This window comes from Cyprinodon tularosa, unplaced genomic scaffold (genome assembly GCF_016077235.1).
Source record: "Cyprinodon tularosa strain WSP-4 unplaced genomic scaffold, ASM1607723v1 ctg30, whole genome shotgun sequence".
NCBI lineage: Eukaryota > Metazoa > Chordata > Actinopteri > Cyprinodontiformes > Cyprinodontidae > Cyprinodon > Cyprinodon tularosa.
The window spans coordinates 6,996,703-7,024,528 of NW_024039008.1; the positions used below are offsets into that span (position 1 = coordinate 6,996,703).

General features: G+C 37.2%; 1 protein-coding gene across 1 annotated transcript in view; it reads left to right on the top strand.

Moving 5' to 3' along the window:
* The window catches only part of hmcn1 (hemicentin 1), a 170,964-nt gene that overhangs the window by 24,479 nt on the left and 118,659 nt on the right, over positions 1 to 27,826 (top strand). The window contains exons 2-17 of the mRNA XM_038291733.1: positions 5,436 to 5,506; positions 7,746 to 7,904; positions 7,998 to 8,120; positions 10,840 to 11,011; positions 11,990 to 12,096; positions 13,945 to 14,065; positions 14,174 to 14,437; positions 14,534 to 14,678; positions 15,063 to 15,184; positions 17,527 to 17,796; positions 21,576 to 21,717; positions 23,507 to 23,634; positions 23,719 to 23,832; positions 25,628 to 25,786; positions 27,066 to 27,257; positions 27,335 to 27,430. Coding sequence (XP_038147661.1) covers positions 5,436 to 5,506; positions 7,746 to 7,904; positions 7,998 to 8,120; positions 10,840 to 11,011; positions 11,990 to 12,096; positions 13,945 to 14,065; positions 14,174 to 14,437; positions 14,534 to 14,678; positions 15,063 to 15,184; positions 17,527 to 17,796; positions 21,576 to 21,717; positions 23,507 to 23,634; positions 23,719 to 23,832; positions 25,628 to 25,786; positions 27,066 to 27,257; positions 27,335 to 27,430 — 2,385 coding nt within the window. The remainder of the gene's footprint in view (positions 1 to 5,435; positions 5,507 to 7,745; positions 7,905 to 7,997; positions 8,121 to 10,839; positions 11,012 to 11,989; positions 12,097 to 13,944; positions 14,066 to 14,173; positions 14,438 to 14,533; positions 14,679 to 15,062; positions 15,185 to 17,526; positions 17,797 to 21,575; positions 21,718 to 23,506; positions 23,635 to 23,718; positions 23,833 to 25,627; positions 25,787 to 27,065; positions 27,258 to 27,334; positions 27,431 to 27,826) is intronic.

Here is a 27,826-nt window from a genome sequence, read left to right on the forward strand (position 1 = left end):
AATTGAGTTTAGGTTAGGTTTAGGGATAGGTATGTGTCAGTAATGGTTAGGGTTAGGGCAAGGGTCATGGTTAGGCCATATAAATTAGTGGGAAATGAATGGAAGTCAATGAAAGGTCCCCACAAGGATATTGTGACACAACATGTGTGTGTGTGTGAGTGTTCATCAGAGAGCTAAATAGGTTTTACAGTACATTTGGTTTTGCTTCACTGTAGTACAGATCTGGTTGTTGTCATAAAAAATATTTATAATTAGACCTGACACAATAAATGGTGATTATTATCCCACCGGACTAATAGGTGCTTCATTTCCACAGCATGATGTCATTTAAAATGGCACAAATTCATTTTGAATAAAGCTCTTTTGAATGGTTTCAATTGCCTTTCTGGAAAAATGGAAAAGGCTTTTAACATTGACATGATCTGTCTATAATCCACTATGATTACATTTGTTATAAACTCAGAACTTTTTAAAAAAGCCAGCTGAGGAAGTAAAGGGATATAAGAAAGTCTAAGTTGAGCAAAAAAAAAAAGTACTGCTAATAAAAAATCAAGGAACAGGTAAACAACACAATAAAACTTTAATCAAACTTTTTTTTAGATCAAATGTTCCACTTAGCAGAGGTAGATAATCCAGGTCCAGAAAGTAACAACCCTGCCTTGTTTTCCATCATCCTCTTCACTTAACCAGGTGATTAACCCCTCAGGTGATTAGTCTGTATTGTAGAGCTGGAAATGCAAATGGTTGGAACTGATTTTAATTTCTGGACCTGGATTATCCATCCAAGCAACACTGATTGGTGGAGGAGGCCCTGTGAAGGCAGCAACCCAGCAGCAGGACTGCAACCTCCGCCTTCGTGCAAAGAACATGAGGAGCACTGCCTAATGCTGTCCACTTTTAGGTAGAATTGAACAAGTTAGCTGTGATGTTTTTCAGCTTCCTTGTATTTGGTTAGCACTCAACCACATTAAAAGCAGTAGCCTGACTAAGATGGGGGAATGATTTCCGTTCAGTAATTCTTTTAAGAGCTTTTGTGCTTCAAAAGGATTTATTTTAACAAAGAGAACAACTGATGCTGTTTTCCCTTTACACCAACATCTTCTACACCAAAGGCCTGACCTTCTGCATGTCTTAAAATGGGTGATACTGTGTTTTTACACATGGGTGGGGGGGTATTCATTTTCCAATACTTTACTTTAATTGATCATTTTACCTTTTCTTTTGATGGTAGCACTTAGAGATATTCAACCTATTTAAAATGCTATAAAAATATTATAATTATTATTTTTCAAATAACTTTTATAATTTTTACCTCAGACTACATGGCTTAGAACCTCATCCGTCTTTTATGACCACTACTGAGTTATTACAGGCAATTGGCTTCATAGCTGTCAAGTCTCCTATTTTGGCCAGAAAAGTACCATATTTTTTAGGGATGCACGATATTGGGATTTTGGCCGATATGCCGATATTTTAAAACTCATGTAGCCGATAACCGATATCGATACCGACGTTAAAGCTGGACAAAAATAGTCATTGAAAATAGCAGTTTTGTTATCCATTTCTGACACTTTGAAAAATAATATACTCAAATATATTTTCATATGCTGATATCAAATAGATTTTTAAAAACGCGGTATCGATCTATTTTACTTTCAAAATCTCGTGAAATTTCATCGTTCTGTTACAAACTCTCGTGATATTTTGCAAATTCTTGTGAGATTTTGTTAGTAAAATAGATTGATATCGTGTCAACATATCAACATATAAAAATATGGCAAAATTTCGTGAATTTTCGGGAGATTTCGTAGCATAACGATGACATATAGCAATATTTCATTAGTAAAAGAGATTGATATGGTGTTTTTAAATGGCAATATATCAGCATATGAAGATATTGTGATATTTTAATGTATCAATATTTTTTCCCTCGTCTTTAGAAGTTTTTAAGTCTGTAAAAAATAAGTTTTTGAGGAAGAGGAAGAAGTAGTATTTTATTTTATTTTTTTAGACTTTAGAAACTCAGAAGCTGATCAAATATCGGGTTAAATATCGGTGGGATGGCCGATGTCCGATATTCACCACGGTGACAGTAAATACAACATATATATTCTGGGTAAATCTGTATCTGCTAGGAGGAGAGATCCAACGGTTTGGCCTTGGAATTCCTTGCCCCTGATGTTGTGCCGGCTGCTGTTCAGTAAATGTTGGACTAATTGAAATCACTTCCAGCCTGCATGCAGGAGGAGGTGAAGCAAACTTGGCCATTGGAAAGTTGCCCGACTCATTTAGATGTTCTGTTAGTATTTAGGCGTGCATGCTTATTTGTAGACGAATGCTTACAGAGATTACAAATAAATAGTTCATAATGCCCTTGTGATAGATGAGGTCGCTTTTGACTGTTTATGTCTTCTTCTCTTGTATCAACAGCTAGCTCCACAGCCAGATTAAGAAAACAGGATGTAACACAGGACTTGATTTTGTTTTAGTTGTGATCATCACTTTATGTTTTTGTTGTTGTTTTGTCAGACATTCTTTCATGTTTAGTTCATTTGTTACCAATGTCAACCATTCTAACTTGCTGAAAACATTCATCCTCTTCTTACAGGGAGCTATAAAATACAAAGCTGCCAAAGTGCATTTAATTTACTAAATTACAATCCTGTTTTTAATTCTAAAAATACAGGGGGTTCTTTTTTATTCATGTTGATACCTCTGGAATAAAGTAACACCCCTTTGATTTTTTCAATTTGATCTGTTTAAAATGGCTCTTAAATTTATTTAATTGAGATTAAAGTTAATAGGTCTGTTAAGGGCAAGGATAAGGGAAAGGATAGCATTTAGCAGAAATGTGGAAAATCTGTTTATTTAATTGAGAAGTTGACAAAAAGAAAAAGTTAGGATTAGAAAAAAATGTCTGCCTAAGTTTCCCAACAAGGGCAATAGGGTTAACAGAAACAATAGAGATAGAATGAAGCAGAATGATGAAATAGGGGTCCCTTTGTCCTCCAGCAGTCTAAGCCTATAGCAGCATAACTATAGAGATAGCTCAGGATAACCTGAGTTCCCTAAGTTCACATTCAGAAAGAAAGTTTATCCAAACCAATTTAAGGAAACTGTGTTAAAACCACTGAACTTGGGTTTAGATTTCCTCCCAAACTTTTGGTGTATTTTTTGCCCCGTGTTTGACAGAACTAATGTTAAAAATATAATGAAGTAAACACAGAACAGTGTTTAAACATGCCAGCAAACAGCAGCCAAGGATTCTTTATGAAAAAACTTTAAATGAGTGTAAATTCAAACTTTTAATTGACTTAATTTTGAAATAAAAGAATTTAACAAAAAGAACTGTAAATATTGGTCTGAATAAAGCATCCTCCAATTATCAGTTCTCTGATGTGCAGAAGGGTGCACATTACTTTTTAAAGTAATGCCATTGAGACATAAACGAAAAGTCTTGAAGCTTTACCTGTTATTACTTGTTATTATTTTTTTGTATTCAGTCTCAACTGTGGGATGCTAATTAAAACAACACCACGCTTTCCTCATTTTTTATTTATAATGTTTTTCTCCTTCTTTACAGTTATAAAATGATGTTGAATACAAATACAATGACATTTATGCAGGGTATCATCAACTTTAACCTCTTGGACACTAGGCCTGTTTTTGAATTGAATATACCTCAAGAACTACAGAGTTTATTTTAATTGTTTTGGTATCAAAATAAAGGCAAGACTCCAGAGAATATGTTACAGGTCTAAAAACCATCTTGGGGCGAGTGCTGAGGACCCAAATTTGGGTCCTCATGTTATGAAAAGGTTAAATAATTATGGAATAGTTTAAATATAAGAGTTATGATATTGAATTCAGGTAATTTAACTTCTTCTTGTCATATGTCTGAGGTCTTCCTTATCATCGTGATGTTTGCTGAGAGAGCTTCATATTTGTGAACATTTGTCGCTGTTTGGTGTGGTGTTATTTGGAAAGCTTATAAATGCTGTCTCAAACAAAAGAATGTAGACAAGCAGTAAAAATGTCAAGCCTCAATTGTCTTCGTATGTCACAGTTGAAGGTTATTACCTCGGGAGAGTTTAAAGAGATTTATTTCAGCTCATGCTGTGTTGAGGTCATGGGTTTTTACCGGGTTTTCCACACTGGTGGTGCTGAAGAGAGAGGCTGTGGTTTGGGGCGTTAAAGCCAAAACAGTCTAAAGAATCATTAGAACAACCATGGGAACCTCTCCCTGAATGAATGAGCTCTCAACTTTTCCATCTCCAAAAAGGTTTGGCTCCAAATCCATGTTTTGTTCAGAGCAGCCAGGCTCATTTCTCTGCTAGCGTTTAAAAGCAGTTCTGATTGCCACAAAAGTTTTTCTACAGCACCTCAATACTTCCAAGCAATATCAATAATTGACATCTTTGGGTGCATGCATATTTCTTGTCTATTTCACAATCTGAGGAGCGCTTTTCAAGAATAAATGTTAGAACGCAGCAGTCCCTACAGACTCCTCGCTGTTTATGTTGCCTGTAAAGTTCTACTTTGAAAGCATGATTAGAGGGAAAACGTCAAAACATTATAGCCCAACATCAAATGCAGCATTCGACCAACAGCCAGATTTCCCATGCGACCTGCAGACAGATTTGGAGGCTGTTTAAAAACCGTATCCTTCCTCAACAGTCAGGGATCCTCGGTTATTGCCCTCTTTTCAACAAGGGAACCCTTGTTTTCCAGTGTTTCACTCCGCTTGCATGTGCAGAACTGCTCTGCTGGTTTTTTTTTTTTTTTGCAGACCATCATCAGCCTCATTCTTCATCACAGCTGCAGAGGCTGAAGTCACCTAGCTTGCCTTGAGAGAGATCTTAGAAGCTCATTAACAAATAAAAGACAAAAGAAAACAGTAGTAGGTAGAAATAAGAGCAGATCATAACTTTTTGTTGAGGTAATAATACAGTTTTCTAAAAACTAGAAGAAGATCGCTATCAGGACTGCACAGGGATGTAGGTTTTGAAATTGTTGCCCTGCAGAAAAATAGTTTTGGGTTTGAATTTGTCTGTTTGGCGTTTGGATGTTTCCTGCTGCTTAAATCAGATTTCCAGTGCTCCTTCAAGTAAGTTAATTAGCATCTCTAATGCTGTCGGTTTGGTTAGTGTTTGCATGGGTTAATATTCTGGCCCCTTAAAGACTGTATAAAAAAAAAATGTCTACAGCTTATTACTCAGAACATGCAGAGAAGATAGAATGGATATCTTCTTTTTGGTTCTGAAATGTTTGTCTGAAATACAATTATTAATTGGTTCATTCATTTATTAATTCATTGGTTGATTTGTTCATGATTGATTACCAGCATTTAGAGCTGCACAATGTAATAAAACACAAAAATCATCCCCATACTGTTCCATCAAACACATAACCATTTTTGTGATGCTTCCTTGCAGAAATTGGACCGGTAACAATCACAACAGACCCAAAGAAGTTCCAGGATGAGCTCAGAGAGTTGTACGTTCAGGTGGGTTCATGCATCCCATCCATCAAGGAAACAGCAGCTGTAGTCTGGGTGCTCATGGAAACATTCCATGTTCTTGCACAACCTTCAGGCAGTAATTCTTACCCTCACCTGTAACCCAAACACTCCTGGTTAGAGATTAGCCTAAGAAAGTAAAAAGAGGTTTTTCTGTTCAAGATAAAAGGCAGAGCTGGATGAAAAAACAACAGTGCAGGATTGCTACAAAGCTTAATGGTGGGTGCTTGACTAGACTAACAGTCCTCAGATGGAGGAAAACGAAGAGATAAAACTTTGAGATTTTTATCCGCTGATTAGGCACCCACTTCATAAAAGGTTTCATCAGTCTCTGCTAAACAGAAGGTTCTGGACATGATTCAGATTCTGTTTAATAACTTTAATCCAAATTAATGTGTTGAAGAGAGATAAAAAAAGGTTAATGGGTTTGGAAGAAATATGAAATAAAGTTTTAAATAGGAAAGAATTCAAGAGGAAGACTTTAACCCCTTCAGCCATCCCTGAATCATCGTAAAAACTGGTTAGAAGAGATTTATAATTTGGTTAAACATGATTTATTTATTTTTTTTTTTACCACTCTTTAAGCCAAATTGTAAGATTAGCACTGTAGATTACATGCAGGTAGACTCAGTGCTAACAAGGCGACAGTGGCGTGGAATGTAGGAGTTTGCCCTTTAATGAAAGAGTTGATAGTTCAAGCCCCGGCTTTCATTGCTGTGTCCTTGGTGGTCAGAAGGCCCAGTGGCAGCAGTGTACAGCAGCTTCGCTTCTGTCAGTCAGCCCCAGGGCAGCTGTGGTCACAGTGTAGTTTGCCACCATCAGTGTGTGATAAATGGGTGAAACTGAATGTAGTGTAAAGCGCTTTGGTCAAATCTCCTGACTTGAAAAAGCTCTTTAAACGTTTAAAGTCAAAGCTATTTAAAATATTTAAGGGTATCAGACTAAAATGGCTAAAAAAGATCACACATGTAAAACATGCTCTTAAAATGTTAAAGGGTAAACATAACTGAAAACTTAGCAAACATTTCCTTTACTCTAAAATTATGTTATACTCAGGTCAGTCTATCACACTGGAAAAAATAAAAATCTAGATAAGTCATTTTTTTTAAATAGGTGCATTTGTTCTTGGATTGAGGAAGTAAAAGAAAGAAGTAAAAGAAACATTTTGCCTATGGAACAAGAAAATTTACACTTAAAATAAGAAAACATAACTGCGTTGTCTTATTTCAAGGGCATATTATCTACTTATCTTATTTTAAGAGTACAAAAACTCACTCCATTGGCAAAATATCTCATTTACATACTCAAATTAAGGGTAAATACTAGGGATGCACGATATTGGGATTTTGGCCGATATCCGATATGCCGATATTTTAAAACTCATGTAGCCGATAACCTATATCGATACCGATGTTAAAGCTGGACAAAAATAGTCATTGAAAATAGCAGTTTTGTTATCCATTTCTGACACTTTGAAAAATAATATACTCACATATATTTTCATATGCTGATATTAAATTGATTTTTAAAACGCGGTATCGATCTATTTTACTTTCAAAATCTCGTGAAATTTCATCGTTCTGTTACAAACTCTCGAGATATTTTGCAAATTCTTGTGAGATTTTGTTAGTAAAATAGATTGATATCGTGTCAACATATCAACATATAAAAATATGGCAAAATTTTGTGAATTTTCGGGGGATTTCGTAGCATAACGATGACATATAGCAATATTTCATTAGTAAAAGAGATTGATATGGTGTTTTTAAATGGCAATATATCAGCATATGAAGATATTGGGATATTTTAATGTATCAATATTTTTTCCCTCGTCTTTAGAAGTTTTTAAGTCTGTAAAAAAGAAGTTTTTGAGGAAGAAAGAGTATTTATTTATTTTTTCTTTTAGACTTTAGAAACTCAGAAGCTGATCAAATATCGGGTTAAATATCGGTGGGGTGGCCGATGTCCGATATTCAGTTTTAAGGCCGATACAGGCCGATACCGATAGGGGGCCGATTATATCGTGCATCCCTAGTAAATACACTTAATTCAAGACATTTTTTACTTATTTCTAGGTCATTTTTCCAGTGCACATAAATACACAATATCAAATATACTAATTTTTAGAGTTGTAGAGGAAATGATAAACAGCATCAAGGAGTATGAACATTCTTTTAAGGCCTATAAATGTATATCCCTGACAAATCAAACTTTTTTTATCTTATAGGGAGGTGGTGACTGTCCAGAGATGAGCATCGGAGCCATCAAGATAGCTTTGGAGATCTCTCTACCAGGATCATTTATTTATGTTTTCACCGATGCACGTTCTAAAGATTATAAACTGACCCAAGAAGTCCTGCAGCTTATTCAACAGAAACAGTCACAGGTTTGGGAATAACTTTATGAAGTAGATATTTCTTCAAGTGCAGGATCAAAGAAACTGCTTTGTCTTTTTTTAAATCTCTAATAATTTCTCTAGGTGGTTTTTGTGTTGACGGGTGACTGTGATGATAGGAATCATATTGGTTACAAAGTGTATGAGGAGATCGCCTCTACAAGCTCTGGCCAAGTTTTCCATCTGGACAAGAAACAGGTCAATGAGGTAAGAACATTATTGCTGTTATAAGGCTGTGTTACAGATGGGTAAGATATTTGATTTTAAACCTGATTTAAATCATAAAACGTTTTTTTTCCCCTTAAGGTAAATGAAAGAAGAAAGTTTTACAACCCATCTTCTAGCGTAGAAATTCAGATGCAATGTACATGAAATGTTTTAGTGATTAATGCTCAGCTCTTCAACCTCTTCCAAATATAAATCACAGTCTTGGATCGTGAAAAGAGCCAGTGCATGAAATTGAAATGTCCTGCTGTTTTATTACTTTACACAAAGGATGTAAGGCCTTTAGATTTTCAGTATTTTTTTTCCATCTAAAACCTTTAAGCTACAAAATAAAATAAAAAACAAATCTAGTCTATTTTTTTGAAAATCATTATTTGTAAAAGTGCACACTGGGAAAACAATCTAGAAATAAGTAAGAAACTTTCTTAAATTAAGTGTATTTACCCTTAATTTGAGCAGGTAAATGAGCTAGTTTGCCAATGGAATGAGTATTTCTACTCCTAAAATAAGATAATTGGATAATATACACTTAAAATAAGACAAAGCAATTGTCTTTTCTTATTTTAAGTGTAAGTTGTCTTGTTTCATTGGCAAAATGTCTCTTTTACCTCCTCAATCCAAGAATAAATGCACATATTTTAAGAAAAAATTACTTAACTAGATGTAGATTTTTTCCAGTGCATTGGGGCTGCTGCTATTAAATGCGGACGCTGCACCAGTCTTTTGTGTCGAAGATTGAGGCAAAGCTCCAGATTTACTGGTCAGTCTATGTTCCTACCCTCACCTATTGTCATGAAATCGGAATCCTGACTGAAAGAAGAGGATCCCAGATAAAGAAATGAGCTTTCTCAGGAGGGTGGGTGGGCTCTCCCTTAGAGATGGGGTGAGGCTAAGAGTAGATCCGTTTCTCATCCTCATCAAAAGATAACCCTTGAAGAGGGTCCCAATGTGTTCTATGTGTGTCCCAGTGGGAGGAGGCCTATGGGACGACCGAGGACATGATGGGTCTTTGTCTCGCGGCTGGCCTGGGAGAACCTGAGGCCTTCCCTTGCAGATCTGGAGGAGGTGTCTGGGGAGAGGAAAGCCTGGGAGTCTGTGCTGAATCTGCGGCCCCTGCAGCCCGGTCTTTTGTTGTTAATTGAGTCTAAATAAATAAAACCAAATTCCATCGCATATATGGGTTTTTTCCTAACATTTTGCCCTTAGAGCCAAAATTGTCCAGTTTGAGGTATTTATAATTTTTTTTTTTTTAAGAATTAAAGTTAAAAAATTTATAAAAAAGCTAATTTTGTAATATTAAAGCAGTCTTAGTATAAACAGGCTTCTATAAAAAGATGAAAAAAAAATAGACTTGCAGCATATTACGGCCTAAAATTGTTAGGTTTATTTTTTTTTTTGTCTAAATATTGTTACTTTTCTCTGTAAGCCACCATGCAGCCCACTTTATGTCCATCTTTCCCCTAGGCATGCATGGGTTCTCTCTGGGTACTCTGGCTTCTTCCCACAATCCAAAAACATAACTGTTTGGTTAAATGGAGTCTCTAAAAGGCCCTTAGGGAAAAAAGAAGAAAAAAAAAAGTGGGACCAGCTTCATGCAGGTTCCACACTGGCGTCTTCCCTGCAGCAGCAGATTATTACAGAATTAGAAAAATGAACCAGATCTACCTCCTTGCCACTTAGATTCGGTTATGGTTATGCGTTGGATGAGTATAAGACCCATTTTCAGCTCAGTAGCAGAAATTTTATTTTAAAATACCCTCCTAACTCAATTAAATTCAGTTTATTATATAGCGCCAATTCACAACACAAGTCATCTCAAGGCACTTTACAATTCAATTAGATCATACAGTCAAATTGATTCAAAGTTTTCTATCTAAGGAAAACCAGTCGATTGCATCGACTCATTGACTCAAATACAATCCTTCACACTAAGCATCCTTGTAGCGAAAGTGGAGAGGAAAAACTCCCTTTTAACAGGAAGAAACCTCCAGGAGAACCAGGCACAACTCACAGAGGCACTAACATGGTTCTAGGGACGTTTGGACAAAAACAGCAGCCCCATAGCATATTTAAAGCTAAGACGCAGCTTCCTTTGACCAAAGTACACAGTTGAAGTTAAAAGTTTTATTGGTGTTTGTGATGAAAAACCCAAGAAGGTCTTAAAACACCAGATAGGAATGAGGATATCACCTTGAGATTGTTTTAAAGGCTTGGAGACTTCATTATGTCACTTTTTGTTGAATTACTTTAGAAATGAGCTTTGTAGAGTTTTTCCTTGTCACCTCACTCATCATCTTTTCTCTTAGAGAATAATAGGTACAATGAACATGTGTTTCTGCTGCACTTTAATACACATCTTTACCATGAGTGTCAGTTAGTGGGAGGGCACATGATTTTGCACATAACATTTTAGAATATCCTCTGGGTGTTGTTGTCCTTGTAGGGATGTGGAAGAAATGCAATGCTTAAAGCATGCAGGTGATGCTAAAAACATCATGGTAGATAATTTTACACGGTTAACTTAAAAGCTGCTAAAGGGTCATTGTGACATTGCTGGGATTTCTTTTAAATAAGTCACAATCTGAAAATATTCTTATTTAAACCCAAGCTAGGTTTTCCAATCAGTTTAATTACTTTTACAACTTCTGTTTGAATATCTTTTTTTTAACAACTTGGTTAACACTTTCTCTCTGTGTCATAGGTTCTTAAATGGGTAGAGGATGCCGTGCAGTCCTCAAAGGTCAACCTGCTGTCCACTGATCATTTTGGCCAAGTCAGCAACACTTGGCAGATGCCCTTTGATCCCAGTCTAAAAGAAGTTACGGTGGCTCTCAGCGGCCCAGCGCCTAATATTGAAATAAAATCTCCACAGGGTAAGCTTATATGTCCAGCTAAATGCTGCAATCCTTTATAGCTTAGATCCGTAGTACTCTTTTTATTTCACCCTTAGCAAAGGAGAAAAATAAGTCAGAATTCCACTTAAAGGCAGTAAAGGGGAGCTGAGCTTGCAAAATATGCTCTTGTTGGCTAATGCCATGGGAAAAAATTAAACAGTAGAGTTTTGTGCCCATTGACTGCAAGAAATGGTAGACCATTTCCTGAAAGAATCATAAAATAGTTGAGACAAATGGGGAGAGATGTAGATTACTGTCTCAATGTTTCTTTAAAGCAGAGCAGAGTTTACCTTTGATGACAGCTTAAACTGGAAAAAGCAGGACTAACTTCCTGCATTTTTCAAGGAAAAGGCCCATTCTCAAAGCCAAACCTGCCTTTCCATGCAAGATCAAAGAGCTTAAAGGTATAGAGGACGATCTTTTATTTCCAGGTAGATCATCTAAATAAGTGGTCCTGCTAACTGTCAATCATTCTGGTGAAATGTCTACATAAGTCCGTCGTATGTGCTCGTCTCGTTAGATATATTTATCTGTGCATGCGGACATTCAGGCATACACTATCGATTCATGTTTGTATTATTATCCTCAAACCAGAGGCACTTTTTTTCTAGCAGATTTCGCTCATTAGTTTGATAGAAAAGATAACATATTGTTATAATGAGTAATTTGTAACCTCTAAGGCATTGTTAGCGAGAACAACTGATATACTTAACAAAACAGTTTAAGTATGTACCAGGAATTCCAACATCTGGGATACATATACTCCACATATGTTCTTTCACTTACAGTGTCTTGACTAATACTTACAAGATTTCATACAATTTCCCTTAGAAGTTTTATAATTTTATATGTCTAACTTACAACTATGTTATATAAAGTACAAAAAAAGAAACTTTAATCCATAACAGCTGTCAAAAAGGGTAAATAATTGCAACTCTATTTATGTTTGAATTTTAGGAAAGCTTTTGGGCAAGAATGATGGCCTCACTGAGCTTTTGCACATTCCCAACTCAGCAAAAGTTGTCAATATCAAGGAGCCTCAGCCAGGAATGTGGTCTATCAAGGTAATTGCTTTTCCTTTCACCTGAGCATGCATTTAAAATCCTATTGTCCCATCAAGGTTACCTTTTCAACAATTAAATCAAATAAAAATTAATTAGGATTATGCTTACTCATTTGATATCAAGCCATTTGGGGATTTATAGACTAACATAGGTATGTGAAAGTCTATTTTCTGCATGGAGCCAGTGCATGGTCTTTAGAACTGGGCTGGTGTTCTCCACTTTCTTAGTTTTAGTGAGGACACAGGCAGCAGCCTTCTGAATCCGCTGCAGCTGTCTGATCCAACGTTGCAGTGACTGATTCTAAAGATGAACGCAAGGTCCTGTTGAGCCATTAGTCCTTTAATCCTGGAGATGTTCTTTAGATGATAAAAGTCAGAGTTTCTTACTGACTTTATTTGCTCATGAAGGTTCAGGACTGAGTTCATTATTACGCCCAGATATGGAACCAGAATGATGTTCCTACTCGTATTAACTGAAGCTGTGTGCCAACTTTCAACTGTTGGTCCAAAAACTATGACTTCAGTTTTGTTTTGATTCAGCTGAGGAAACCATTGACACATTCATGCATCTTCTATGCATTTACAGCACTTACATGAGATTATAGTCACCTTATGCCATTGTAATGTATAGGTGTTTCTCTGAAACATAGTTAGGGTAAATTATGTTGGTGGTAGCATGTAGATATTGAATGTTATGGGCCCTAACATAGAACCTTTGGGAACACCCCAAGTGGAAGATTTAAACCAGTCCAGTGCTGTACCAGAAAAGCTGACCCAGTTTTTGAGGCACTCTAATAAAATAGAAGCACTGATCCTTAAATACTCCCTGTTACAGAAGGTTAAGGTAAACTTTTTCCATAGGTGGCTCTGTCTGGGAGAAAAACAGTTAAGCTGATGAGCTCTAAGTTGGTTTAAAGGTTGACAGAGAGCTAGTGAGACACACTAAACCCCTCCAACACATGCCCAAATGTATCATCTATAACATCTAATTGATGTTGCAGATGCCTCCCTTCAGGATTGTGTTAAAGCAAAATAAAAGACTGAACATACTGTTTAAAGTTTAACTAGCAAATAATGCAGAATTTGAGAATAGAAGTAGAAAGTAACAGAGTGAAAATAGATAACATAATCGAGTTAATAATAAAAATCCAGAGCTACAAGTTCTGATGTCAAGGCCTTGTGATCTGTTATACAAAGGTATATATTCTAAAATCCTCATATCTTCAGTGGGTAAGAAAATCCTCCGTCTGTCTGTTTCATCTGCACTGTTTTGTATGGTGTGATTTAGTGAAGTTAGGTAATCATTGTTAAATATATAGAGTTTAAGTGTCCTCTTTCATTTAGTGCAATTGTTTAGTAAATGACAGTTCAGAGTTTCGTCCCTCCCTCTGCAAGTGTAACCCCATCAAGATGCTTCACCTAAGGTGAGGAGTTTCCACGTCTCACAAACATGTACTTGAGAATAATTATTCCATCTTTATTTCTGCAAACTTCAGGGGACCTCCACCCAATGAAGACCTCATTATCCACTATAATTATAGTAATCCCGCTTACATGATTTGTGAGCATCAGTCTAAATTGGTTTGCCCAAAGCTGAAGCTGTTTTATAAGCTCAGGTGGTGAGATATTTGACAGGAACTGTGTCATGGTGGTGTCTTGTCTGCACTCGTTTGAATTGTGGTCTGCCACTGAACAGTTGTAAAGCTGAGTCTGTCATTAGACAGGGAATTTAATGCAACAACTAGTTTTTGTTCATGGAAGTGAGAGAAAAAAAGATTTTTGACTCATGATATTATTGTTGTATAGTTAATCCAGTCACCCAAACAATTTCTTTCTGTTTTTGCTGCAGACCTCAAGCAAAGGGAGACACTCAGTTCGGATTTCAGGTCTTAGCACCATTGATTTCCGTGCTGGGTTTTCCAGAAAATCCACCATGGATTTTAAAATGACATCCAGTAGGCCAGTTCAAGGTGAGCATAGACAACCTTTCCAAGCTGTATCCCTACCAAAGATCTTTATTTGTCCTCATGTTATTCATTGAAATACTTTGGGCTTCACCCATGATCTCCACTTTCTAGGCATTCCTACTCACATCCTTCTGAACACCACTGGACTTTCCCCTCCTGCTCGGCCTGACAGACTAGAGCTTCTTACCATTACTGGAGAGGTTATCAAAACTCTGCCAATCAGGTATTACCCAGAACAACGGCCCTACAACCTCTGGAATATCACAGAGTTCATTCCACCCAATGAGGCTTTCTTCCTGAGGGTTACAGGATTTGATAGCCAGGGTTTTGTGTTCCAGAGAGTATCCAGTGTCTCCTTCTCCAGCATTGTGCCTGGTCGGTGATGTACATTGTCACCCACGTTAAAAAACAATTGCTATGGCGAATTTGTTAAATGTCATTATCTTCGTCTTTATGTTGGCTTCCTTATAGATGCACCGAAAGGGGTAATGCCAGCCATCACTAATGGTTATTACCTGCAGAGAGGATTTATCAGATGCCAGGTAGAGAGTTTGCTACCCTTTACTCTGCGCTTCAGCCGAGATGGAAAGCGACTTGGACTGGACCAACTCTTCAGGTGACATATATAGAGTCATATACAATAGATTACCATAAAGACTCCATTGGGAATTTTTTGTTAGATTTGAATGTTGAAAAAATAACTTTAAAAACAATTTTTTTTGTTTCATTCGATAAAAAAAAAAAATACTCCTATTGGTTTTAAGTTGAAGATCATAATAATTAATAGTTAAAGGCTTTAAAAAATCTGTTTATGTTAATGATGTATATAACATGTAAAACTGTAATAATATGACTAAATTTCATTCCATAGTTTTAACATCACAGATGATCATAATCAATTCAAAGAAAATGTTTTAGATAACTTTCACAAACTAAATCTGCTTAATTTAGTTTGTGAATTTGATGTCTGTACCAATCTTTGTGACTCTTCTATTACCAGTGAATCGGGTAGCGGGTCATGGGAAATAGAAAAGGTCACTTTGAAAGATGAGGGCCACTATGAATGCATTGCAATTAGCAGAGCTGGAACAGGACGAGCTCGCACCTTCCTAGATGTTTCAGGTAAGAAGGGATTCCAAAACTCTGTGTGTTTTAGCGTCTCATTTGTCTACCATCATATCACCACATGTAGGTGTGAACTAAATAGTTATCCCCGCCAGAATTAATATCCACCCAGTAGGAGCTGATCGAGTTCACTCCGCTTCAACTCCACTACGCCGGAGAACTTAAAGCCCTGCAGTTCCAAACAGCAGATGATTTTATTGCTTTTTTGAGAACAACTTCTCACTCCTGGATTTATGATGTTGTTTGCTGTTTCGTGTGACTCTGTTCTTGCAAAACTGCAACCTGAGAGTAAAGGGGTTTGTATACTCCTGCAGCAGTATGTCACAGTGAGCTTGTCGCAGGTATGATGCAGATATTTTTGATTTAGGCCCAATTTTACAGCGTGGTCTGCGATATTTTTTTCGGCGCCACAACGCAAGAGGGAAAATCACGAACTAGCTACGATTGTGGGTGTGGTGGGTGGCGTGTTTCTCTTCCGTTTACGGAGGTCATTCAACGACCCTCCATGAATTGCTTGAATATGTGCTGTCCTTGTGGTGTGGAGAACGAGAGTCGTACAAATGTCGGTACTTTCTCACTTCTTCGCAGACTCACTCCTCTAGCTGGTCCAAATGTAGGCCATTTGGCCTACAGTGTTCAAAAAACAAGGCCATTAGGCCTTGTTTTAGGCCATTGCCTAAAACAAGTCGTTTTAGGCAATGGCGGTCATACAAACCAAACAAGCCGGTAAGATACCAAACAGGAAATATGCACAGTGTAGAGCGCATGTAGATTTGACCAATCAGAGGCCTCCTGTCTGTGGGCACCTACAATTTTGGAGAGGTGCAACAGAGTGTCTGAAGAGGGGGCTGCATGTCTGCGTTAACTGCGACACACACACACAGACGACCTGGTTTCTGAGCATAAACCAGCCTTAATACTGCAGCTACAGAAACCACGGGGAGCCAAAAATGTGAAAGAAAACAACAAAAAAACAATAACTTTTTTTTTTATTTGCTGCAGCAAAAAAATTTTTATTATTTAATTTTAATTCGATTTTCTGCCCAGGCCTAACTGATGCTAAACCATAAAGGTCCGTAAAGGTCAAAGTTTTTGAGGAGCTACCCTTTGCTTAAAGGAAAACTCGTAGTCTTTTGGAATATGTCTTTACCACTATTTCTTTAATAAGTGTAACCTGCTGGAAGATGAAACTCCACCCCAGTTTTAGGCTACATTTATACAGCATATTTTTGCCTATGGAAAAAAAAAAAAAAAAAAAAAATGGATTGTTATTAGTGTTGCACCAATGCCAATACCAGTATCGGGCAGGGCCCCGTATTGGTATCGGGGAGTACCAAGAAATAGGACACCGATACCATTTTGGTATCATTTACTGGATTCATTTTGTTTTAGTCTTTTTCCTGCTTCACAAAGGTAGGCAGGAGCTCGACAAAGCCACGATGGCGAATATTTTACATCCAAGTAGTATGCAGTTCTTCATATATACACACACACACATCAATTTCAAACAGATGGTATTGGTATGGTATCGGTATCAGCCAATACTGCACAGGCAGCTATCGGGTATCGGTATCGCGGCCAAAAAATCAGCACCAATTCGTTGTTGTGTGAGTTAAGCCCCTCCTCCCTAACTCCTCACTCTGAGAGGTAGATTCAGTCTCGTTCTCCAACGGCCCTGAGATTGCAAAGAATACTCTGATCAGCGCTGTTAGGTAATTTAGTCAAAAGGTATTTGTTTAGTTTTCTAACTGTCTTCATATCTAGGCGTCTCACCCTGGATCCAACTGCAGCATATCTGCTGAACAGCCTAAGCATAAAAATGCTTCAAAACCTGCAATTTGTCAACAGCTGCTACCTCTTTATTATTCATATCAAATACTTGGATTGAAGCTAGACAGATTTTAGAAAAAATAAGTCCCAAGGGTGTTGTTTTATATTTTAATGCTAAGGCAACATATGAATATCTGATAATTTATGATTTATCCAAAAAACAAACAAACAATTTTACCATCATTAAAACCTCTTATAAAGATGACTTGGAGGGTCTGACCCAGATCCTCTAGAAGTTCATATATTTATTTGATTTATAATAATTAGCATAGTTAATTAACAAGTATCGAGGAATGTTCTATAGCCATGTTTCCATCCAATGTCATGCAAATTTTGAACAAAAGAAAATACAAATTCACATTACTTACCTTATAGAACCCCACAAACGAGAGAGACATTGTTATCGTCACATTTTTACTCTTGAATAAAACACCTGTCAGAGAGAATGTTCTTATAATGAGTATTTTTATATTCAATTTAAGTAATTAGAAAATTGCTTTATGTTTTAGAGCCTCCTCCTGCCATCACTGTTGAAAGAAATGTTACTGTCTCACCTGGCAGTCAAGCCGTCCTGACCTGCCACGTAGTTAGCACCATTGTCTTCAACCTCACTTGGCTGCGAGGCGGCTATGACGCCCGCCTGGACCCACGAGTGAACATACTTGCCAACCTTTCACTCCAGGTGTCTGATGTGACCCCAGATAATTCAGGCTGGTATGAGTGCATTGCTGCAAATGAAGGAGGAACGACTTCAGATCGGATATATCTCACAGTACAAGGTAATGGTTGCTTGTTTGTTTCTGCAAAAGCTCATTCAATTTACAAAACACTTTCTAATCTACACACCTTCCTATGTTTTGGGTTTCAAAATTGAAATCTTCAACTGCTCTCTACATTTGGGTAAATTCTGTTTTTTTGGTTACTTTCCATAATTAGATCAGCATCATTTATGTATGTTTCTGTCACGTAATGATGTCCATAAGGCTTCTGTGTGAACACAGCAGTGCAGAATTCCTTTTCTACCCAAAGTTCTTACTGAATCCCACTTCTTTGGGCACTTTCTAATGTATAGATAAGAAATGATTGTTCAGACAAGAGAAATTACACAGATACTGGGTAATTTCTGGGCCTACTGGGCTCAGGTCATCAGTGTTTTTTTAAATTTTCTTTATTAGAATTTGGTAGATTTCTTCTAAGGAAGTTTGAGGACGATTGCCTTAAATTTGAGTTGCAGATAGAGATCCAAAACTCTTGCTAGGATACCGAGCAGAAAATGTTTTGGCAATTCTCAGGTACAGAATGATCTGCATTGCAGAATTCATTAAAGTATTTTACAATGGTTGGAGAACTTGCAAAAGGAAATGATTGATCAATGTATCAAAAAGCATTAATACCACATGGATCATTTAACAATTACAAAAGTTTTACAAGTACATGGATCATTTAAGAAGTAGAAAACAGACTGCAAGATCAGTTCTATAATATGGTCCTATGGGGAACGATGTTTTTCAACATTTCTATTACAACTTTGGAAATTTCTACTGGGGGAAAATGTGTCCCTTGAGGGTGCATGGCTGGACGATCTTTTATTTCCAGGTGGATCATCAAGAATGTTCGATGATGTTCCATCAATTACTCACTAAGTGCCAGGCCTCTTCAAAATTTACTCAGGAATGTTCATCATATAGATGTCAATAGCTGACACTACGAAACACTTAAAAAAGCATTATATAGAACTAGGGCTGGGCGATAATTCAATAACGATATATATCGATCGATAGACGTGTGGCGCAATAGAAAAAAAGAGGGTCGATAAAAGTTCGATAAAGAAAAGCAGTTTTCCTTCCTTCTCATTGTAGCCTAGCATGTAGGTTTATGCTAGCCACTGCTTCCTCCCAACCAATCACAATCGCGGACCCAGGCACGCCGTCACCAAGCGCCGCCCTCTCAAACCACAACACAGAGCACATGAAGCTGTGCAGCAAGGAGAGTCGGAGGAAATTGTTTCAAAGAAAGGTTTTTGTAGTTCGGCAGTCAGGCGGTATTTCGGTCATGGCAAGTCGAACCAAAAACAAACCACAGTCATCTGGAAAATGTGTCGGGAACCAGTGAAAACCAGTCTGATAACGAAACCAACTTTTTTTTATCATCTCAGCCGCTCACAGCCGCAGGAGTACGAGCTGTGTAGGCCCCGGTGCGGCTCTCCTCCGAGGAATCTTCGGAAAATATATATATATTTTCAGTTCTGGGCAGTTTCCCACGTAGTTCTAACAATTGAGATAAAAATGCCGAGGGGGCAGAAACTTCAAAGTAATAACTCAGGTTAAAGCAGGAAACGGGGGCGGCGGCGGCGGCGGGGCATTTATTTATTTGTTATATTTATTTTCGTCACTTTTCTGGTCACTTTAGTTTATTCTTTGTCAGTATTTAATAACATAACTCAGGTCTCTTAAGTTATTTTTCTTTAAAACAATTCTGTTATGGTTAAAAAAGTTGGTTAAATAAAGATTTAATTCGAAGTCTGTGTTTGTGTTTTTTATTAAAATTAAATCATTTAGCAATATTATAAAAAGTCCAGGCAGAGCTGCACATAAAATATGGTTTCAAATCTTTTCAATAATTATCGATATCGATCAATATGCATTTTTTTTTTATCGATAAGCTTTTTTTCTATATCGCCCAGCCCTATATAGAACTGTTAAGTTAGTAAATAAAGAGGTTTAGCCAACCGCAATCTATTCCCTAGCACAATCTGACAGTATTATAAATCAGCATCATTTTAAATCAAATAAATATGTGACTAAAATTGAACCACTAGTAAATAAGTTAGTAAGATTTTCCTCCACAGCTGCGCTTTACAACTCTCTTCTATTTTTTTAAACCTTAATAAATACAGTAACCACATACTAAACAGAAAATAAAATCTGAAAATTTATTAACACTGTATATTACATTTTACACAAGGCAACTTTCTCAGTTTGTCATTAGTATTGTGGATGAACACCGGTTAAAGCCCAATCCAAGAATAAAACAAAACAGAAAATTACTCTTTTTTTGGTTTGAAGTCCTTATTTGGCCTTTTAACAAAATATGTAAAAAGAAAAAAAAAATTTTTTTGATATCAATAATTTATTACTATGCGATAAGTCAAGATTATGTTTTGTGTAGTCTTCTACTGGCTGTTATCAGGTATATCTGATTGTGTACAATAGGATTTTGAGCAAAGTTTTTACCATTAAATTATGCAAAAGGTGTCAGACGCAAAACATTTCAGAAACCGTATGTATCAAATATGATACATTTGGCATTACAGGGTTAAGAATATTCCAGCCATCATTCCTCTGCAAGCAACACTGTAGATACAGTGAGAATATAATAGACAAAACATATGCTCAGAAAAGAAAAGTTTCCCATTGCAAATCAGTGAGCAAGTCTATAGAGAGAGTTTCAGATTCTTTGGATTCCGTATTGTTTTTATGTTTTAGTAAAAGAAAATCCGAAATAAAGACATGCTGTGAAATAATATCAGAGGTCATATCCGCCACATTCCTTTTGATACACCAGTCATAAAAGTGTAGGCTCTGCTCCATGATGTAAATATCCAACTAAGTTCACAGTGTAAAGCAAGAACTCTTCTTTCTGTGTGGAAATGTGTTTAAAGCCACCTTCCCCTGATCTACCAAAAGGCTTGAATTACCTCCAGTATGTCAATGCCTAAGCTTTACCTGAAAAATTCACAAAATTCTACTTCTCGCCTGTTGTGAAAGAGTGGCTGAAATGGTCCAGTGTCATGTTTGGCTTAAGGTTCCTAACCCACATGCAGAACACACTGAGGCTGGAGAAAAGTTCAAAGATTTATTGAAATGATTCTGTACAAAGAATAAACAGATCCAGGGGTTATTCAGATCCAGGACTGGTAACTAGTGGGTTCACTGCAGGGGGGGACAGAGGAGTTAGTGGATGTCCAGGTAATTTGCTGGATGTGAGCGAGCAGGACAGTACCTGTTCAGGAGTTTGAGCTGAGCAGCAGAGGGGAGAAACCAAGAGGGTCCAGAGGCTGTCGGCAGGCTGAGGGCTTGGCAGAGGCAGAGCTAGGTTTGAGCGTTTGCAGATCACAGATTTGAGTTTCCCTTCCGATTCTTCCGAGAGCGGGCAGGCAGGTCTTTGACAGGAATTATTCTCCAGGGTTCTTCAGAGATCAGACAGGCAGATTACCGACTGAGAAACTCTTCTGGGTTTCTGGTTTCAGGCAGGTTCAATCTAGGAAGCAGAGAGGAGAAAACAGATCAGGTTCAGGTTTTCAGGGAGTCAGAGGTTCAAACAGGCAGGTTGGCTCAGGCTTGCTAACCATAACTGGCAAACACTCTGGCACTGGAGAGACGTCCTCTGCCTCCTTAAATACAGATCTCCTGATGAGCAGATGAGCGGCAGGTGGTTGCAATCAGCTCTGGCTCCAGGAGATCTAGTACGCCCTCTGGTGGAGAAAGTGGACAGATCTCCAGATCCCAACATCCAGACTCATTTACAGAATAATTAGAAGAATTGCTGTTTTTTTTAGAGGTACCCAGAGTGTCTTTGGAGCCAAGAAACCAGACCTTTATGATGGGAGATGAAGTGAGGATCAGGTGTTCAGCCAGTGGCTATCCTCCACCTCGTCTAGTCTGGACCCACAACGACATGTTTATTACTGCATCCAACAGGTATATTCTGTTTTTATTTTTATTTTATTTTTTTTATCCCAATATTATAAGTAAGGCATTGCTTTTATATAATTCGTGTTGTCTAAACTGTTAAGAAGTGGTTCTTTAGGTGTTTTGCATGTTCACTTATAATACAGTATAATCATATGTGTCTTTCTCCCATTGTATTTTATCTACATTGTTGCCTATATACAGCGTCCTTACTCATGCACTTCCCTCTGCAGGTGTCAGAATGTCTGACACTTATCCATGAATACAGCTTCTGCTGCTTATCCGTCTGGGTAACAGGCTGCTGGTGTTTATCTCCAGCAGTTTATCTCCAGCCAGACTGACTTACATGCGGCGTAAGTCAGTCTGGTAGGCTTAATGCTCTTCTTCGGAAAACAGACAGGAACAACCATCACATATCACCCAAAAGTGCTTTTTCAGAAACCATAACAATCAAGATTGCATCTGCAGCGGATGTTTTATTGATGCCCAGAGATTTTCTTTTTAAAAACTGATCAAATCTGTAGATATCTGATCTGTTCTTAATTGTCTCTGCTGACTTTGTTAGTCCAGCCTTTGAAATTGGGATCTAGTGGCTCTTTGTTAGACTAATATGAGGTTTAAATGGTGTAAGTTAGTCTAGCTGACCAGCCTGCTGGTCGCCAGTCCATTGCAAGGCTCCATTTATCCAGTGCTTGCTAAATGCCATCTTAAGTGATTCTCTTTAAAAAGAATAACTAAAATAAGGTTGTTTTTTCCACTCATGTTGCCAACAGCACATCTCTGGTATGCTTTAACTATACCAATCTCTGTATTAGTAAGCGACTAAAACTAAACATGGGAGAATCCATCAAACTGTCTCTGTTGTAGATCTCTCTTTGATATTAGACTATTTGTATTAATCACATTGTCTGCATGCAAAAGGTTTAACACACTCTAAACCTTTTGGATTTAGGGGGTAAGTTTAGGTCAGTTTAGCTAATTTGGAGAATGTAGATTAATGTGGAACATAGTGAGAATCAAATGAAGAAAAACTAATCTTTCTTTTGTAAAACACACATCTACTCAATTGGTTATCGTTTTGGTGTTTGAAATACATTGACCAAAGGGTTCAGAAGATATATATTTAAAATGAATTCAGCAAGTTAAGACAAGAAGTATTTTTAATAAGGCTGGGAAATTGTTTGCATATAATAGCAGTTTAACAAAATGCAATTGGTAAATAACAGAAAAACTCAGTTTATAGAACATTACATTAGCAAGAGTAAGACATTATGTGCTGCCAGAGAGAGTTTCAAGTCCATGCATGCCAGTAGAAATTTCCCCCGCAATAGTAATAATAAAGTTTTGCAACAATAACCTCTTGATAAGCAATTTTTAAGGTAATAATAAATAATGAAACCCTGCATTAAGACATCTACATTTTTTGTGTTTAGGGCAAAAAAAATTAAATAAATTTTTACAATGCTAATTTAGATTTTTTGTTAAGAAAAAACAAAAAATGTTCAGCTGTACTTTTTAATTAGCAGAAATGAACTCCTAAAAGAAAAACAAAAATGGTCGGGCATGACATCATGAACTGCGTGCAGTTGTAGCATCTGTTAAAGTAGAGAATATATGTAACTTTTTATGTTTTGTGAATAAAACTTAATAGATCAGTCTAGGTAACAACACTTAACTGTTGTCAAAGTGAAAAGTGAAAAAAAAGTATTTAAAAGTAAAGGGTTCTTATTAGTCCCGCAATTCTTCTCTGTCTTATTTAAGTGATAAAACATTTTTTTATTTTCCATCTGATTATTAGATACAGGATGACTCCTGATGGAACCCTGGTAATAAGAAACACAAAGGAGAAGGATGGAGGAGTGTATGGCTGCTTGGCCAGTAATAGTGCTGGTACTGACACAATGACCTCCATCATCACCTATTTTGGTGAGTGTTCAAATCATTCGGCTAAATACTTTTATGGTTCTGATTTTTTCGTGCCTGATTATTTTAAACTTTCTTGTTTCCTAGAATTTCCTGTGGTAAGAGCAACATTTAGAGAAGTTCTCAGTAACATTGGAGAAACCACAGTGTTGTCCTGTTCAGCATCTGGAATCCCTAAGCCTGAGATCTGGTGGTATAAAGGTAACAGTTAAAACGCTTAAGGAATGTATTTTGATGTTTGATGGTGACCAAAAATATTTAATTTTCAGAAGTAACTTCAATTATATTCAGAAAAACATATTCTTACTAATTACTCTTATATACAGGTGCTGGTCATAAAATTAGAATATCATGAAAAAGTAGATTGATTTCAGTAATTCCATTTAAAAAGTGAAACTTGTATATTATATTCATACATTACATACAAACTCATATATTTCAGATGTTTATTTTGTTTAATTTTGATGATTACAAATGACAACAAATGAAAATCTCAAATTCATCATATCAGAAAATTAGAATATTACTGAAGACCAATAAAAACAAAGGATTTATAGAAATGTTGGCCAACTGAAAAGTATGAACATGAAAAGTATGAGCATGTACAGCACTCAGTATTTAGTTGGGCCTCCTTTGGCCTGTATTACTGCAGCAATGCGGCGTGGCATGGAGTCGATCAGTCTGTAGCACTGCTCAGGTGTTATGATAGCCCAGGTTGCTCTAATAGTGGCTTTTAGCTCTTCTGAATTGTTGGGTCTGGTGTATTGCATCTTCTTCTTCACAATACCCCATAGATTTTCTATGGGGTTAAGGTCAGGAGAGTTTGCTGGCCAATTAAGAACAGGGATACCATGGTCCTTCAACCAGGTACTGGTAGCTTTGGCACTGTGTGCAGGTGCCAAGTCCTGTTGGAAAATGAAATCTGCATCTCCAAAAAGTTGGTCAGCTGCAGGAAGCATGAAGTGCTCTAAAACTTCCTGGTATGTGGCTGCGTTGACCCTGGACCTCAGAAAACACAATGGACCAACACCAGCAGATGACATGGCACCCCAAACCATCACTGACTGTGGAAACTTTACACTGGACTTCAAGCAACGTGGATGAAGTGCCTCTCTTCTTTTCCTCCAGACTCTGGGACCTTGATTTCCAAAGGAAATGCAAAATTTACTTTCATCAGAGAACATGACTTTGGACCACTCACCAGCAGTCCAGTCCTGTTTCTCTTTAGCCCAGGCAAGACGCTTCTGACGCTGTCTGTGGTTCAAGAGTGGCTTGACACAAGGAATGCGACAGCAGAAACCCATGTCTTTCATACGTCTGTGTGTGGTGGTTCTTGAAGCACTCACTCCAGCTGCAGTCCACTCTTTGTGAATCTCCCCCACATTTTTGAATGGGTTTTGTTTCACAATCCTCTCCAGGGTGCGGTTATCTCTCTTGCTTGTACACTTTTTTCGACCACATCTTTTCCTTCCCTTCGCCTCTCTATTAATGTGCTTGGACACTGAGCTCTGTGAACAGCCAGCCTCTTTAGCGATGACCTTTTGTGTCTTGCCCTCCTTGTGCAAGGTGTCGATGGTCGTCTTTTGGACAACTGTCAAGTCAGCAGTCTTCCCCATGATTGTGTAGCCTATAGAACTAGACTGAAAGACCATTTAAAGGCTTTTGCAGGTGGTTTGAGTTAATTAGCTGATTAGAGTGTGGCACCAGGGGCCATCAATTTTGAACCTTTTCACAATATTCTAATTTTCTGATATGATGAATTTGAGATTTTCATTTGTTGTCATTTGTAATCATCAAAATTAAACAAAATAAACATCTGAAATATATGAGTTTGTATGTAATGTATGAATATAATATACAAGTTTCACTTTTTAAATGGAATTACTGAAATCAATCTACTTTTTCATGATATTCTAATTTTATGACCAGCACCTGTATTCTTATATTTCAAACTCCATTTTTGAAAGCTGAACCAGTGTACTTGTATTTGCTCTAGGTAATGTGCAGCTACATTCCTCCTCTCTATTTGAGGTGGATAAGTTAGGAGGAACACTGACCATAAAGCAAACGCAGTTAGGGGATGCGGGAGACTACTCTTGTGTGGCTGTCAGTGCGGCTGGCTCATCCTCACTGAAGATAAATCTTGATGTTGGAGGTAAGTCACACTTGTGTAAACAAAATGACAAATATATCTGCCTAAGTCTAAGTATTGGTGAATATTAGAAAGTCATCTGGTTTGATATCCCATCCTTATTCGGTGCATTTAGAAAGAGCTTCTTTAGATATTTTTATTTCCATTTTCTGCACCAAAAGCTGTTATTTGTTTGTGTTACCCCTTTAAGTGTTCACTTTAACATTTGATAGCAAGATTGCATGACGTATGGACAAGGAATGCACATTTTTTCTTGGTGTACAGAGTCCACTAAATGTTTTTTTTCAATGTGCACATTTAACTAGAAAGGCAGATTCTGGTGGTGTAAATAGATATTCTAGTGTCTGAGTGAATAACCCGCTGCGAAATATAGTTGTTTTTGGAGCAGCAGTTTTTTTAAAGGTGTTATGGACATTCTCACACGCTTTATACCAGCGGTTCCCAGAATAAAAGCCAGGATCCCACATGGTGATTTACATAAATTTTTGTCTGGAAATTAAATTAAGCTTAAAGGTATAGTACAGGATGTTTTGTTCTGGGTGTATCATCGAAATAATTGGTCCTCCTAATTGTCATTTTAGTGATATGTTTACGTAAGGGCGTCCTACGTGCTTGTCCCCCTTTTCACTTACTGGTAATGAGTCTGAGATAATGAAAAAATTGCAAATCTAATTTTGAAAGTAAGCTTTAATGAGCGAGAGCGGGTCTTTTCAAAAATTAGCGAATATCCTCCACTATACCTTTAACATTTTTCAAATGAAAAATACTATAATACAAAGGAAGTCAGAATCTGATCACAAAAGAATAAAGAGAAAATAAGAGAAATTGAATAACAACATAAGTCTTAAAATTATTAGAGACCATGTCAAACAAATATAATAAAAATAAAACATAAAGTATGAACATAAACAGAACAAGCAGAAGACCCAAAACAGAAGACAAACAATTCCAACAATGACAGTAGCCTACTATTAGTGGGATCATAAGCAATCTAAGGAATCTCATTTTAACCTTGTGATCTAAAACAGTGTTTCTTGAGAAAATCTTTTGACTGGATTGATCGTTTCTTTCCATAATCTTGTGACTGTGAATTTATTGGTATGCTATGTGTTAATATTATAATTTTGGGTGGAATAGGTTTGTGCTTTTCCTGCCTGATGGTCATCTTCCACAGCTGAGAGCAGCTGCTGGCTATTAAACACTTTCAAATAAATAAACTGTTTACATGCAAATTTTTTTTCCTCATTATGATCATTGCTTATTTTAATCCTGACCATCCCAGCTACACCAAAGTTCACTCTTGAGCCATCAAACATGGTTGTGGACATTGGCTCCAACGTGACTTTGTCCTGTGAAGCACATGGGTATCCTGAGCCCCAGCTGACATGGAGGAGAGAGGATGGTTCCTCTTTGTTCAACCGGCTGCAAGCACATAGCACTGTGTCACAAAAAAATGGGGATCTACACATAAATAGTGAGTCTTTTAAACAGTTATGAATATGTAAACCTAAAACAGATTTTTCAGTTTGTTGTTTCATATTTTTCCGCCAGATCTATGGATCGAAGATGAGGCGGAGTATATATGTGAGGCCAAAAATCGCTTTGGTAGGATCCAGACCAAAGCTAACATCACTGTGACTGGACTTGGTAAGATGTCTGGATCATCATGCTGTGATTGTAGGTGTGTCTTAACAGAAGAGTGCATTTTAACTCTAAGATGCCATGTATTTATGCACAGTGTTTGGCCTCAGAAAAAGGGATATGTATGAATACGTGATGACTAGCAGGACTTAAAGTTTGATGCATTTAAATACTTTTCTCTTTCTGGTTGGATATTGTTTTTGTCATTAACTTTTCACATCCTTCTAAATGCTCTGGATGCCTTTATTTTGGTTTCAGGATATTCATTTCTATTAGCACATTTTAACATGCCTTTGTCTCTTTAAAGCCTCTGTGTAAAAGTTATGCTGCGTTCACACCAAACGCAGCAGTAGCAGCAAAAACGCATCTGCTGCTTCATTTTTGATGCTTGTACAAGTTTAG